General features: G+C 37.7%; 1 protein-coding gene, 1 long non-coding RNA gene and 1 other non-coding gene across 6 annotated transcripts in view; 2 read left to right on the forward strand and 1 right to left on the reverse strand.

Annotated features, from left to right (window-relative positions):
• The first annotated feature begins 3707 nt into the window (after positions 1-3707).
• Positions 3708-5714, forward strand: LOC139706895 (uncharacterized). Its single transcript, XR_011708581.1, has 3 exons — positions 3708-3757; positions 4252-4568; positions 5459-5714. It is a non-coding gene; the product is annotated as an uncharacterized lncRNA (long non-coding RNA).
• Positions 5715-8649: 2935 nt separating this feature from the next.
• Trnav-uac (transfer RNA valine (anticodon UAC)) lies at positions 8650-8722 on the forward strand. Its single transcript has one exon. It is a non-coding gene; the product is annotated as a tRNA-Val (tRNA).
• Positions 8723-12980: 4258 nt separating this feature from the next.
• The window catches only part of Alg8 (ALG8 alpha-1,3-glucosyltransferase), a 32478-nt gene continuing 30031 nt past the window's right edge, over positions 12981-15427 (reverse strand). For 3 of the 4 annotated variants that reach the window (XM_071616529.1, XM_071616527.1, XM_027942734.2), the window contains 2 exons: positions 15191-15263; positions 12981-13582 (listed from right to left, as the gene is read on the reverse strand). In XM_071616529.1, coding sequence (XP_071472630.1) covers positions 13351-13582; positions 15191-15263 — 305 coding nt within the window. In that variant the 3' untranslated portion in view covers positions 12981-13350. The remainder of the gene's footprint in view (positions 13583-15190; positions 15264-15427) is intronic. The other variant, XM_071616528.1, reaches the window with a different exon arrangement.

The following is a 15427-nucleotide window of genomic DNA, read 5'->3' on the forward strand; positions in this document are numbered from 1 at the left end:
ATTCTAAAAGTAAACTATAGTTAACTTTATTAGCATAATAAAAATCACACCTTATTTGGAGACCTGAGATGGTAATAAGTCATGAGTCCTATGAAGAGACATGATGAAGAAGAGTGAACATACTAAACTCCATTTCTACATGTCATGACATCAAGAGATTGGGTACCTGCCTATTATGTAGATGCCATGTTAGTTGTACAACCTTTGTCCTTTAAGTTAGCCTGGGATTTCTGAACCCCATGTTCTGCTTCCCTGGTATTTGAGCAAAAGAGTAAAAAGTCTTGTTCCTGTGCTAATGTGTTTTTATCTGAATCTTCTGATAGCAAAAGAAGGCATGGAATTTTCTGGGTGCTTTGGTGCACACCTGTAATACCAGCAACCTGGAAGGCTGAGGCAAGAGGGTCTTAAGTTTGAAGCCAGCCTAGGCAACTTACTGAGATCCTGTCTTTAAAAAAAAAAAAAATTAAAATGGCTGGGGATGTAGCTCAGTGGTAGGTGTCCCTGGGTTAATTTCCAGTACCAAAAGACAAAGACAAAAATAAACAACAACAAAAAAAAAACATGGAGAGTCAGTAATGAGATTTTTCTAACTGCCATTTTCTGAACATGTCAATCGTGAAGACTGATTATGCATGCACAGACCACTGACAACTTCACCTCCAGTCACCTTTACCCACATCTTAAATCACCCTGCTTTTTTTTTTCTTTGTGGTACTGAAATATTTCATTTATATAAAGCTCAATATTAGGGAAAAATACATTATCTATAGATAAACATATTACTGATAAAACTCTAAAAGGAAAAGCAAGTGAAGTTTTGAAGCTATATGGTGAGTATATTGACATACATTTTATTATTTTAATTGTATCTACACTTTTGGGTTTATGATATATTTTATACGATAATCAATTTTATCTCTTTATTGTGGTAAATAATATTAAATCTATCAGCTATTCTTGGTGTTTGCAGTGCTGGGATGGACCCTAGAGTCTTGTGCATGTTAGACAAATGCTCTACCACTGATACTACTGACCCATCTCCTCAGCCTAAGACCCTGCTTTGAATACTTTTGGGTATATACCCAGAAATGGGATTGCTCTATCACATAATATACTGGAGATCAAACCTAGGGCCTCAAGCATGCTAGGTAGGTGCCTCACCACGAGCTTATATCCCCATCCCTACCCCCTTCCCAATACTTTTTTATTTTTTGGTACTGAGAATTGAACCCTGTGTTAATTCAGTTTTTAATATTTTTTGGGGGGGAGGTGCTAGGTATTGAACTGAGGGATGCTCTATTACAGAGCTACATCCCAGCATTATAAAAATTTGAGACAGGTTTATACTAAGTTGCCAAGGCTGGCTTCAAACTTGGGATCCTCCTGCCTAAGCCTCCTGAGTAGCTTAGAGGAGTGTGCAATTGGGCCTGGCTCAATTTTTAATTTTTTGAGGAAACTCCCTACTGTTTTCCATAATGGCTGCATTAGTTTACATTCTCATCAATAGTGCATAAGGACTCTAGTTTCCTCCACATCCTCACCAACACTTTTTCTTTCTTTTCTTAGGTATTGGATATTAAACTTGGGGCCTTCACATGCTAGGTGAACACTACCCCTGAGCTACATCCCTGTGTGTGTTTGTTTCTTTCTTATTTTCTTTTGAGACAGAGTCTCCCTAAGTTGCTCAGGCTGTTGTTGTTGTGATCCTCCTGCCTCAGTCTCCTGAGTAGCTGAGATTACAGGTATGCACCTGACTTTTTTATTCTTTTGATAGTGGCCATTCTAATGCGTGTGAGGTGAAATTTCATTGTAGTGTGTGTGTTTTATTGGGGATTGAACCCAGGAGCATTCTGCCTTTGAGCTACATCCTCAACCCTTTTTAAAATTTTACTTTTAGACTGGGTCTTACTGAGGGTAACTAGACAGGCCTGGAATTAACCACCCTGCCTCAGTTATGCACCACTGTCCCCAGCAGAGAAAGGTAGTTTTGATGTCAACCTCATTCTAGCTTTTAAAGAAAGGGACTCAAAGCTGGGCATGGTGGCACATGCCTCTAATTTCAGCAGCTTGGCAGGCTGAGGCAGGAGAATCACAAGTTCCAGGCCAGCCTCAGTAATTTAGGGAGGCCCTAAGCACCTTAGAGAGGCCCTGTCTTAAAATAAAATAAATAAATAAAAAGGGCTGTGGATATGGCTTAGTGGTAAAGTGCCGCTGGGTTCAATTCCTGGTGCAAAAAAAAAAAAAAAAAGATTCATTTATGTGGTATCCATGGCAAATGATTATTTTTTCCTAAGTAATCTAATTACATTTCTTTTTTTTTTTTAAAGAGAGAGTGAGAGAGATAGAGGTAGAGAGAGAGAGAATTTTTTTTTTAATATTTATTTTTTAGTATTTGGCGGACAACATCTTTGTTTGTATGTGGTGCTGAGGATCGAACCCGGGCCGCACGCATGCCAGGCAAGCGCGCTACCGCTTGAGCCACATCCCCAGCCCTCTAATTACATTTCTTAATTATCTCTTAGAGATTTGATCTAGGTCTCCTATGGTTTCAAGTTTCTTGCCTACTGAGATGTATAGAAGATAGAATTGGAAGAGACCATAGAGATAATCTAGTTTAAACCTTTTATTTTGTAGATGAGGAAAGTGAACAACAGTGAGATAATGTGACTGCTAAAATCATTTTATATTTGTGGAAGCCATAGACTTAGGATTGAGTTTCCTAATTATTCAGTCTAGTATGCACTTTTAATTTCAAGACTGTGATGCACACTGTTTTTAATATTTTTAGTTGTAAATGGACACAATACCTATATTTTATTTATTTTTATGTGGTGCTGAGGATCAAACCCAGTGCCTCCAAGTGTTCTACCACTAAGCCACAACCCCAGCCCTATTTTTTTTTTTGGTGGTGGTACTGTGAATTGAACCAGGGTTTTGTGCATCCTAGGCAAGTACTTTACAACTGAGTTATATCCCCAAGCCCATGATGCTGGTCCAAAAGTTTTTAATATATGTGGGATTACAGGTGTGTACCACCATTTGAAGCTCATTGTAGTTTAGATTTGCATTTCTCCTATGATGATTGAGGTTGAACATCTTTTCAGATGCTTGTGGGTCATCTTCTTTGAAGAATTATCTATTTAATTTCTTTGTCCATTGTTAAATCAGGTTATTTGTTTTTGTTGTTGCAGAGTTGTAGAAATTACTTATACTTTCTGGATATTAACCTCTTATCAAATATATGATTTGCAAAATTGTCTCCCATTCCATGGGCTGCCTTTTCACTCTGTTGATTACTTCCTTTGATGTACAGAGGCTTTAAAGTTTGAGGTAGTTTCATTTGTCTCTTTTTGCTTTTGTAGCTTGTGTTTTGGTGTCATATAAAAAAAGATTATTGCCAAATCCAATGTCATGAAAAATTTCCTATTTTTTTCTAGGCATTTTAATTTTACCCAAAGTGCTTAAAATCAGCATACTACAGTGAGGAAGCCACATCAATGTTTATAGCAGCTTAATTCACAATAGTCAAACTCTGGAACCAACCTAGATGCCCTTCAACAGATGAGTGAATAAAACAACCGTGGTTGGTATATATACACAATGGAATATTGCTCATCCTTAAAGAAGAATGAAATTATGGCATTTGCTGGTAAATGGATGGAACTGAAGAATATTATTCTAAGCAAAATAAACCAATCCTAAAGAACCAAAGGCCAAATGTTTTCTCTGATATGTGGATGCTAATTCACAATAAGGGGTGAGGGGGAACAGAGGTAATGTGGTCTAGACAGAGATGAGTGAAAGAAGGGGAGGGGGTATGAGGGTATGAATGATAATGGAATGAATTGGACATTATTACCCTATGTGCACATATGATTACATGTACAACCAGAAGAATGAGAAGTTATACTCCATTTATGTATGATATCAAAATGCATTCTACCATCATGTATAACTAATTAGAATTATATGTGTGTTTATATATATGAAAAATTATATATAATATATATATATGTGTGTGTGTGTGTATATATATATATATATATATATATATATATATATATATATATATAAAATTCTGATGCAGTGATTTGGGGGTGTACCTTACTGGTAGAGTCCTAGCCTAGTGCATACAAGGTCTACCACCGCACACACCCAAATTCAGACATATTTGTCAATATAATATTTTTCTTTAGGTTTTGTTTGATGTTTTTAATTCTTTTCAAACCAAACTCCTAAATTTTCTTTTAGGAATTTCATAATTTTCATCCATTGTGCTTTCTCTTCACTGATGCTCACGCCTGGCTCAAGTGGCAACTGCAGGGGACTCCGACTCCTGGAATGCTCTCCATGTTCTCTGTGGAAGACCCAATGTGGATGGTGGGGAACCATGGCACCCCTGGCAGGGATCCCTAGGAAGGCTAAGAAGAGGATGAGAACATCAAGCATACCTGGGATAACAAAAAAACAAGGAAGCAGAAGTAAAAACCAGAAAATTAAAAAAAATCAGGAATATAAAAGAGAAAAGAATGGCAGCAGAAAAAAAGGCAAGAAGAAATTAAAAAGAGGTTAGAAGAGGGGCTGGGGTTGTGGCTCAGTGATAGACGGCTCGCCTAAAATGTGCGAGGCGCTGGGTTCAATCCTCAGCACCACATAAAATAATAAATAAATAAAATAAAGAAATTAAAAAAAAAAGAAAAAGGAAAAATATTTTAGAAAAAAGAGGTTAGAAGAACCTGAAAAACCTAAAGTGCAAACACAACACCAGAATAATTAGCAGATATCTAAACTGCGGCTTCAGAAATTACAGGAAGAGTCAGATCTTGAATTAGCAAAGGAAACTTTTGGTGTTAATAACAGAGTTTTTGGAATAGATGCTATGAATCCATTTTCAAAGGATGGTTTCAGAGTATGGAAATTTACTAAAAGATAAAATTACACAGTATGAAAAGTTAATTACACTAGTTTTTTGGAAGTCTTAGTTCAAGATGTATTTTGTTGAAAATTGATGTGTTGAAGGAGATAACCAATTCATTAACTGTGCTTTACAGTGAAAAATAAGCAAGAAAAGGCTGCAATGGAACAACTTTGTCAGAGTTTTGGCATTTTCTTTTCTTTGTAAAATAAGCTCAGTGAACTGCACCAGTTAACTATAGTTTGGTAAAGTCATGTTAACAATTATGACATCTGCAATGTTTTTTAAAAAATATTTTTATTTGTTGTTTATGGACCTTTATTTTATTTACTTATTTAAATGCAGTGCTGAGAATCGAACCCAGTGCCTTGCACATGCTAGACAAGTGCTCTATCACTGAGCCACAACCCCAGCCCAGCAACCAATTTAATAAAATCACTATTGTGAGGCTTTTAGAAAAAGAATTTTATAAATTTCAAGCCAAATTTCTTGGTACCAGCCTTCCATCCTCGACTCCCTGCTCTTGCATCTTTCTCCTTTCAGAACATGGTGCCTCTGTTCATCCAGGTGTGATGCTCCACATGTGAAGTTCATCTATGATGTTTTCCTTACTCTCAAGCCCCACGTCACATCATCTCCACCTCCTGTCAATTCCTCATCCGAATCCAGCCACTTCTTTATCACACTGCTGCCACCCTTCTTTGAACTTCATGATCTTGTACCTACGTAACTCCATAGGGTAACTGGAATGATCTTTAAAAATATATACTAGAGCTGGGGCTGTAGCTCAGTGGCAGAACACTTGCCTAGAATGTGTGAGGCACTGGGTTTGATCCTTAGCACCACACACACAACAAAATAAACAACAACAACAAAAGGCATTCTCTTCATATACAACTACAAAAAACATTAAAACACACACACACACATACTAACTTTCTGGGAATGGTGGCACACACCTATGATTCCGGGTACTTGGGAGACTGAGACAGGAGGAACACAAGTTCAAGGCCAGACTCAGCAACTTAGTAAGACCCTGTTTCAAAAATTAATATGGGTTGGGGATTTAACTTAGGGGTAGAGTGCCTCTGTGTTCAATCCTTCATAACACAAAATTAAATAAGTAAATAAATAAAAACGTATACCAACTTACAACTAAATATAAAATTCTAATAAAAAGCCAAAGAACATAATTCAAACAAGGTTTCAGAAGAGAAAATACAATGACTCAAAATAGCAAAAGATTCTAACATTCTCACAGAACAGAAATGTAGATAAAAAATTACCCTATCATTGGCAAAGATCTAAAGTAATGATGAGGGGGCTGGGATTGTGGCTCAGAGTAAGAGCGCTCACCTCGCACATGTGAGGCACTGGGTTCAATCCTTGGCACCATGTAAAAATAAAGATATTAAAAAAAAAAAAGCCAATGGAAACATTTAAATTAAAAAAAAAGGGGGCTGGGGATGTGGCTCAAGCGGTAGCGCACTCGCCTGGCATGCGTGTGGCCCGGGTTCGATCCTCAGCACCACATACAAACAAAGATGTTGTGTCCGCCGAAAACTAAAAAATAAATATTAAAAAATTCTCTCTCTCTTAAAAAAAAAGAATGATGAAAGAGTAAGTTGGTAAATGTGTGGGAAAATAGGCATCCTCATACATTGCCTGTGGAACATGAACTGCACCTTCTGTGACCAATTAGGCAACATTTATCAAGATTACAACATAGCCAGGATCAGTGGCAAACACCTGTAATTCCAGGATCACAAATTCAAGGCCAGCCAGAGTGAGACTCAGAATAAAAAATAGAAGGGCTGAGGATATATGTAGCTTAGGTATAAAGCACTCCTGGCCAATCCTCAGTATTGGAAAAACAAAACAAAAACACCCCCCCCCCAAGAAACCCAAAACCAAAGTCAAACAAAACAAAACAAAACAAAAAACAACTGCACATAGCCTTCAACATAGAAATCCCACTTTCAGAAATTTCATCTTTCATGTACAATCCTTGCACATATACAGAATGAAATATTGATTGCATCATTATTGTACTTGAAACACTGAAAACAACTTAAATGTCCATTAAGAGAAATCTTGAGGGCTGGGGTTGTGGCTCTGTGGCAGAGCCCTTGCCTAGCATGTGTGAGGCACTGGGTTTGATTCTAAGCACAACACTTTTTTTTTTTTTGGTGGTGCTGGGGATTGAACGCAGGGACCTTGTGCATGCAAAGTGAGCACTCTACCAACTAAGCTATATCCCAGCCCCTAAGCACTGCATTTAAAAAAAGAAATCCATCAACAACTAAAAATAAATGTATACATAAAAAAGATAAAAAAGAGGAATCTGGACAAATTAGGGAACATCTATATACTGGATTTTATAGAAGACAAACTCTAAAATGATCTCCAATTACTTCTGCCTCCTGTTATTCATGTCAGTATGGGTGGAATGTGTGATTTCCTTCTAACATACAGAATGTGGCAAAGGTGATATCACTTCCATGATTCCATTATGTAAATTTACAACATCTATCTCGATGTCTCTCTTACTGACTTTGATGAAGCTAGCACCTAAATAGTGATGACTCTACGGAGAGGACCTCAAGGCCAGGAATTGAAGGTGGTATCCACCCAACAGGCACAAAGAAACTTGAGGCTCTCAGTCCTCAACCCTAAAGAACTGAATTCTGTCAATAGCCATGTGAGTGTAGAAGCAGAATCTTCTGTAGTCAAACCTTCAGGTAAGCTGCCGCAGCTCCAGGTGGCACCTTAATTGCAACTTTTTGAGAGATCCTGAAGTAGAAGACCCAGATAAGCTGTGCCTGGACTTCTGACCTACAGAAATTGTGAGATAATAAATGTATTGTTTCTAGTCACTGTTACTTAGAAATAAATCATTAACACAGATACTATGCAGATGTTAAAATAATGCAATTTTATAGGATGAATCCCCAAATATACTACGCACAAAAAGTGAAGTCAAAATGCTGTGCTTAATGTTATCGTTTGTGTGTGTGTGTGTGTGTATTCTCCAAGCATAGAAAATCTCTGGTACCTCTGTAATGATTACAAGAAATTGGTAACAATGGTTGCCTTTTTTTTTTTGTACTGGGGATTGAACTCAGGGGCACTTGACCATTGAGCCACATCCCCAGTCCTATTTTGTATTTTATTTTAGAGACAGGGTCTCAATGAGTTGCTTAGTACCTTGCAGTTGCTGAGGCTGGCTTTGAATTTGTGATTCTCCTATCTCAGCCTCCTGAGCTGCTGGGATTACAGATGTGCGCCACCGTGCCTGGCAAATGGTTCCCTTTTTTACAAATTTTTTTTTTTAGTTGTAGATGAACACAATACCTTTATTTTATTTATTTATTTATTTTTATGTGGTGCTGAGGATTGAACCCAGTGCTTCACATGTGCTAGACAAGAGCTCTACCACTGAGCTACAAACTCCAGCCCCAGTGGTTGCCTTTTGGTATAGAACTGGATGGCACCTTTCCCATCCAACTTTGGGCACCTTTTGAGTTTTACTTCAGTATATAAAACTAATCTTAAAATTGTACCTCTCTTCCTGGCTCTTATGACCCTCTACTCACTAAAAAACTTCCTTGTGGGCAGGAATGTATCTTTCTTTCTTACTTTTGATTTCTAGCATCTACCACAGTGCATAACACTAAATAATGAATAAACTTGATTTGCAGTTTTAGGAAGGATTAAAAGAGGTTACATGGGCTGGGGATATAGCTCAGTTGGTAGAGTGCTTGCCTTACATGCACAAGGCCCTGGGTTCAATCCCCAGAACCCCCCCCCCGCCCCCCCCCACACAAAAGGTAACACATAGCACAAGACTTGGCACTTAGTAGATACTCAATAGAAATGAACACAATATGGTATCTTCCCTTTTTGAATCAGTCAAATGGGTTGTCATGAAAATGGGAATAGAACCTCATTATGTATTGCTCCAAAAACAAACAGGTGTGTCAGAAGAAGAAAAATATTAATTAATCATCAAGTATACCTTAACAGGGAGGCTGGGGCTGTAGTTTAGTGCTAGAGCATTTGCCTTGCATGTGTGAGGCACTGGGTTTAATCCTCAGCACCACATAAAAATAAATAAATATTTAAAATAAAGGCCCATCTACAACTAAAAGAATATTAAAATAATAATAATAATAATAATAATAATAAGACCTTAACAGGGTTGTGGCTTAGCGGTAGAACACCAGCCTAGTGCGTGTGCAGCATTGGGTTCGATCCTCAGCACTACATAAAAATAAGTAAATTAAATAAAGGTATTGTGTCCAACTACAACTAAAAAAATTTTTTTTAAAAGAATACCTTGGGGCTGGGGCATGGCTCAGTGGTAGAGCACTTGCCAAGCCTGTGTGAGGCATAGGGTTCGATTCTCAGCACCACATATAAATAAAGATCCAGACAACTAAAAAAATGTTTAAAAAAAAGAATACTTTAACAAATATCTGCATATATTGGAAGGGTTTAAGAGGTGATGGATACTGCTTAATCAGCCATTTATTCTTTGTCAGAACAACTGTAAAAAATAAAACCACTGAGGAACTCTTTTGAGAGCCTTTGTAAGATGGACTTTTTTTTTTTTTATTCATATATACCACTGTACGTAAGTATATGACGGTCCTGTCTTTTCTTGTGTGGCATTGGGAATAGAATCCATAGCCTTTAGTTGCAGATGGACACAGTACCTTTATTTTATTTATTTATGTGGTACCGAGGATTGAACCCAGTGCCTCACACATGAGAGGAAAGCGCTGTACCACTGAGCTACAATTCCAGCCCCTGGTCCTGTCTTTTTAAAGAATGGTTGTATATATACAAGTATATTGGTTTTATTTCTTACTCCTAAGTTTGAAAAAAAAAAAAAAAAACACCACTGCTATTGATCTTATAATAAAATGCAGATGTTGTGAGAAACTAATGGCTATATTCATTAAAGTTTTTATTTTATTTTTTTGGTACTAGGGATTGAACTCAGGGGCACTCAACCACTGAGCCACATCCCAAGCCCTATTTTGTATTTTATTAGAGACAGAGTCTTACTGAGTTGCTTAGTGCCTCGCTTTTGCTGAGGCTGGCTTTGAACTTGTGATCCTTCTGCCTCAGCCTCCTGAGCCACTGGGATTACAGACGCGTCCACCGTGCCCAGATTGATTCAAGTTCTTAAGATTTAAAAAATAGTCTCAGCTGCCATTAGTACAGTAGCCTATTTCTCTGAAGCACAAAGGGATAGAGGGGCCAAAAGCTATTTTTACCATGGTCATGCTGGAAGTATAATTTTATTAAGCTACTGAAGAACAAAACATTTTTTCAGTATTTTATTTAGAGACAGGGTCTCACTGAGTTGCTTAACCTCACTTTTGCTGAGGCTGGCTTTAAACTCACAATCCTCCAGTCTTAGCCTCCTGGGCTGCTGGGATCACAGGCATGCACCACCATGCACAGCCATATTATGAATTTTCTTGTACTTATTACTAACTTCTGAAACATATGAATTTGTTGTTGAAAATCACCTGCATGTCTATAAAATTTCAAAACATTCATGAATCTAAAATATAGTACCTGGAAAATGTACTGGGTGGTAGGCAGAAAGTCTGGGTTCCAGTCTATGTTGGCACCAGTCAGTATTTCTATCTCCAGAGCCATTTTCCTCCTGATAATGGAAGGGGTTATTCTGTTTAAAGACTATTTTTTGACTCTGAACCCTGATGTCAAAGGAAAATGTAAATATAACCTAATAGGTAAAATAGATCAAAACATTATTTATTTGGTGGAAGGTGGGATGGAACCCAGAGGCTCTGAGGTAACTTTGAAAATAACCCTCCAGTGCTCAACCCTCCATTCTAGAAACCCCTGCACCAGATGAGTTCTTTCAGTTCTGTCATCACATCACTTTTACAGTAACTACATGCAAAGCCTATTAAACTTGGCTTTGAGATGCAGTCAAATTAATCTTCCACTTAAAAAAAATTTTTTTTGGCTTGTACAACTGGCGAAAATGTGTGGAGTTACATTGGTCCTTTGTGCTAATGCTTGCACTAGTAACATTTAGGTTTTAATCATGCTCTGTGTGGTGTGCTTGCCCTTTCAACTGTGCCAAACAATGGGACTAACAATACAAGTTTGGATCCCTGGGGAAAGCAGGTTAAAAAAACACACTCAAGTACTACAGTTTTTAATGGTAGAAGCAGATCCCTGGCAGTGGGAACACTGGGTGGGGACACTCAATTTTCGAGGAGAAGGGAAGAAAGAGAAAAGATTCATGTGTGAGTATTTTCCATATATATTATATAATATATACACATATATAATACAATGCTTCAGGCAATGTTTTAAATCACTTCTCAATTCAAGAGATGATGATTACAGGTGCAGTGACACCTGTAATCCCAGTGGCTTGGGAGGCTGAGATAGGAGAACTGCAAGTTCAAAGCCAGCCTCAGCAACTCAGTGAGGTGCTAAGCAACTCAGTGAGACCCTGCCTCTAACTAAAATACAAAATAGGGCTAGGGATGTGGCTCAGTAGTTGAGTGCCTGAGTTCAATCCCTGGCACCCCCTACCACCGAGAGAGAGAGAGAGAGAGAGAGAGAGAGAGAGAGAGAGAGAGAGAGAGAGAGAGAGAAAGACAACACTGAGGCAAAGGATGGTTAAATAATTCTTTAAAATGGAGGTAGGGGGTCTGGGGCTGTGGCTCAGTGGTAGCGTACTTGCTTAGCATGCGTGACACACTTGGGTTCGATTCTCAGCACCACATACAAATAAATAAAAAATAAAGGCCCATCAACAACTAAAAAATATTTTTTAAAAAATGGAGGTAGGATTTCCAACCAGGCTGTATGACTCCAGGGTCCCAAAATTCTTTTCCTTTTTTCTGTACTAAGGACTGAACCCAGGGGTGCTCTACTACTGAGCTACATCCCTCAGCCCTTTTTCATTTTTGGGACAGGGTCTTGCTAAATTGCTGGGGCTGGCCTCAAACTTGCAATTCTTCTGCCTCAGCCTTCTAAATTTCAGGGATTATAGGCATGTATCATTGTACCTTCCTTTAGGACCATTACCTTATTTTTTGTAGTGGGGATGGTACCTAGGGCCTTGTGCATGCCAGGCAAGCACTCTACTAATGAGCCACATCCCCAGCCCCCTAGGTTGAATCTTGAAGTATGCACAATCAGATGATAGTAGAAAAGTCAGAGGGGAGAGGAAGCAGCATGAATGAAAGGAAGCAGAGGTCTAATATAGCGTGGCACACTGAGAATTTTATGTTGTTGAGAGAACCAGACAAGGGTGCAGGGGAGACTCTGGTGAGGCGAGAGGAGTTATGTTTCTCTTTCTCTTTGGCCAAATCTCCATCTTTATGTATCCAATAACAGATTCAAGAGAAGTCTGGGAAAACAGAATGGATTTAAGAGATGGAATAACTGGATTAGCATCCTAGGATGCCGCTGACCTTGGACTTTCTCTGATCTTCTTAGGGGGTGATGGGTAAACAAAATGTGTAAAAGTTCTGGTGTTGGCTAGATAAATGTTGGCTAAATTTGCATGTTCAGCATTAGGTGACTAGAGGTCCTAGATAAAATGTATGTAGTACTATCAAGGAAGGGACAGGAAGAGACAAATCTGCAAAATCTCTTCAGTTCTTTCATACCAGGAAAAGTTTAAGTGGCAGCTATCAAAATTGCAGTGCTTGCTATCAGAAAAAATGAGCTGTTCAAGATGTCCTAAACTCAATATAAGAGTAGCTTATATTTGGTTTATAGTCTCTGATGCCTGGCCAAAGCAGAGCATTAAATAGTCTCCTGACTTTGAATATTATTATTGTGTAACTTCAATGGGGAAAAAACAAACAAACAAACAAACAAACAAAACCACAAACCAAAAAAACAAAAAACAAAAAAAACCCCACCACCACCACCATCACCAAAAACCTCCTAGAACAAGGTGTACAGAATGGGGGTAGTACACCATCTGCCTGTATGCATGCTAAATAGGAAAATGTAGGAGCTGGTAATGATCCAGAAGTATTCTGTGCAGAAATAAAAAAAATGCCATTTTATTTATGTTTCCTTCAGTAGAGGAGTCTAATTATCCTTTATATCCTGACAATGGTTAACTTAGTATACAAATAATTATGCTGTTAATCAGACTCCGTTAGCTTTCAGTAAACATAGCAGTCAGAGGAAGATGAGATTTTTTTTTCAAATGAATTTCACTGCTTACGGAGGGCAGTGGCTTCTCACCATGGTGACAATCAGGTTGCTAGGCTCAACAAGGCCAAGGATGGCAAGCATGGTCCTCTAAACAGATCTACTAAAATGAATGCCTCATGCCACCAGCAACTTTCTTCAAGTTCTGATTAATTTCCCATGAAATAATTGCTTGGCCTACTTCCAAGCAGTTCCTCTATTCATTGCTTCTTTGTCTTGCTGACAGGAGGGCCAGTCAACACTGAAACATACAGTCTGAACCAAGCATATGTGATGCCCACTGCACAATACACTGAAGTCAGTAACAAAGGGATAAAGGGATACTTCAGCTTCCAGGAGGTAAAAGGGAATACAAATTCACAGCAGACTTCCAGAGGCCCCAGGCCAAGGAGGTAGAAAGTTTCCATCCAATTAAAAAGAGGTTTTTCTTTTCTGAAGAAAAGGAGAGAAAGATGAGTCATTCTGGTTTAGCAAACATTTCCCAGCTAAAGCTTTTCCACCTATACTGTTTTGGTGTGAATTATAACCAAGGCTGAAATAAAAATTTACATTAAATTTCACATCTAGAAAAAATGACAATGATATACCATTACATTATCATAATAATCCAAATTTACCCAGTCATCCACCTATGTTTGACACTTAGCTGAAGCTGTTCATAGAAAATTAGCTCTGTATTTGGAAGAGGGAAAGGGACTGGGGGCTGTGACACTAGAATAAAAATATGATGAAATGTAACATAATTGAGAATTTTTTTGTGGTACTGGGAATTGAACCCAGAGGTACTTTACCACCAAGCTACATCCCCAGCCCTTTTTAATTTTTTATTTTGAGACAGGTATCATTAAGTTGCCCAGACTGGATTTGAACTTGTGATCCTTCTGCCTCAGCCTCTTAAGTATCTGGGGTTATAGGCTCACCACTGTGTCCATCTAGAATTTCAAGTAAGTGGAATCATAAAATATTTGTTGTTTTGTGTCTGGCTTCTTTCACTAAGCAGATTTTCAAAGTTCAGCCATGTTGTAGCATGTATCTGAACTTCATTCCTTTTTCTGGCTAAATAAATTCCATTATAAGTATATACCAAATTTATTTATTCATTACTTTTATTGATAGCCATCTGAGTGGTTTGCATCTTTTGGGTATGTAAATAATGGTGCACATTTCCACATTAATATACATGTACTTGTTTGAGTCCCTGTTTTCAATTCTCTTGGGTGTATAACTAGGAGTGGAATTGCTGGGTCACATGATTTATAAGTTTTAAAATAATTATAATTAATTATATTAATTTTTATGTAGATAGATATGATCCATAAGCAAACTAATATAAAGTTTAGAAGAGCAAAAAGTTTCACCCATAAATCTTAACTATTATTTTTTCATAGTACTAGGGATTGAACCCAGGGTCTCACATATGCTAGGCAAATGCTCTACCACTGACTACTATATCCCTAGTCACTTTTCTTCTTCGGAGACAGGGTCTCATTAAGTTGCCCAGGTTGGCCTTGAACTTGTTATTCACCAGGTTTAGCCTCCCTTAGTTGGGATTACAGATATGCACCATCACACCCAGCATCTGTAACAATTTTTACATAATATCTTTGTTTTCATCTCTACTTAGGTAATTTTATCCATAATGCATCCTTTTTTTTTGGTGTGTGTGTGTGTGTGTGTGTGTGTGTGTGTGTGTGTGTGTGTGTGTGTGGTAGTACTAGGGATTGAGTCAGGGCCTTTTGCATGTTATTCAAGTTCTCTACCATTGAACTACATCCTCAGCCCTTTACATTCCATTTTTTAGTTTTCATTTAAAGCTTTAAGCTAACTAGTCTTTCTTAAATACTTTCTCAAACTAAAGACACAAATATGCTGTCATGCCAGAATTACAGGATTATGGGTAATTTCTCACTCTGCTTACCAAGTTTTTGTAATGTTATATTACTGTTATAACTTAAAAACAAATTTTAAAGATTTATCTTACCAGTTAGTAGTAAACATTTCAGAAATATAAATATAATTTAAATGTGCTTTTTTGATTACCTGAATAGAATCTTCAGTGAAGAAATACTATAGATGGTGAATAGTAACATGAGTAAGATTTTAATGGGAAGTTCTGTTTAAAAAAAAAAAAACATGATATTTTAACTGGTAAGTGAAAGATTTATGATACTTAAAACTATATACACACACACAAACAGTTAATTATGACAATAATATTTTTGAGTTTATGCATTTTTGTGACATTTAGAGATATTTTGAACTAAGGGCAAATTGAAG

This window comes from Marmota flaviventris, chromosome 9 (assembly GCF_047511675.1).
Source record: "Marmota flaviventris isolate mMarFla1 chromosome 9, mMarFla1.hap1, whole genome shotgun sequence".
NCBI lineage: Eukaryota > Metazoa > Chordata > Mammalia > Rodentia > Sciuridae > Marmota > Marmota flaviventris.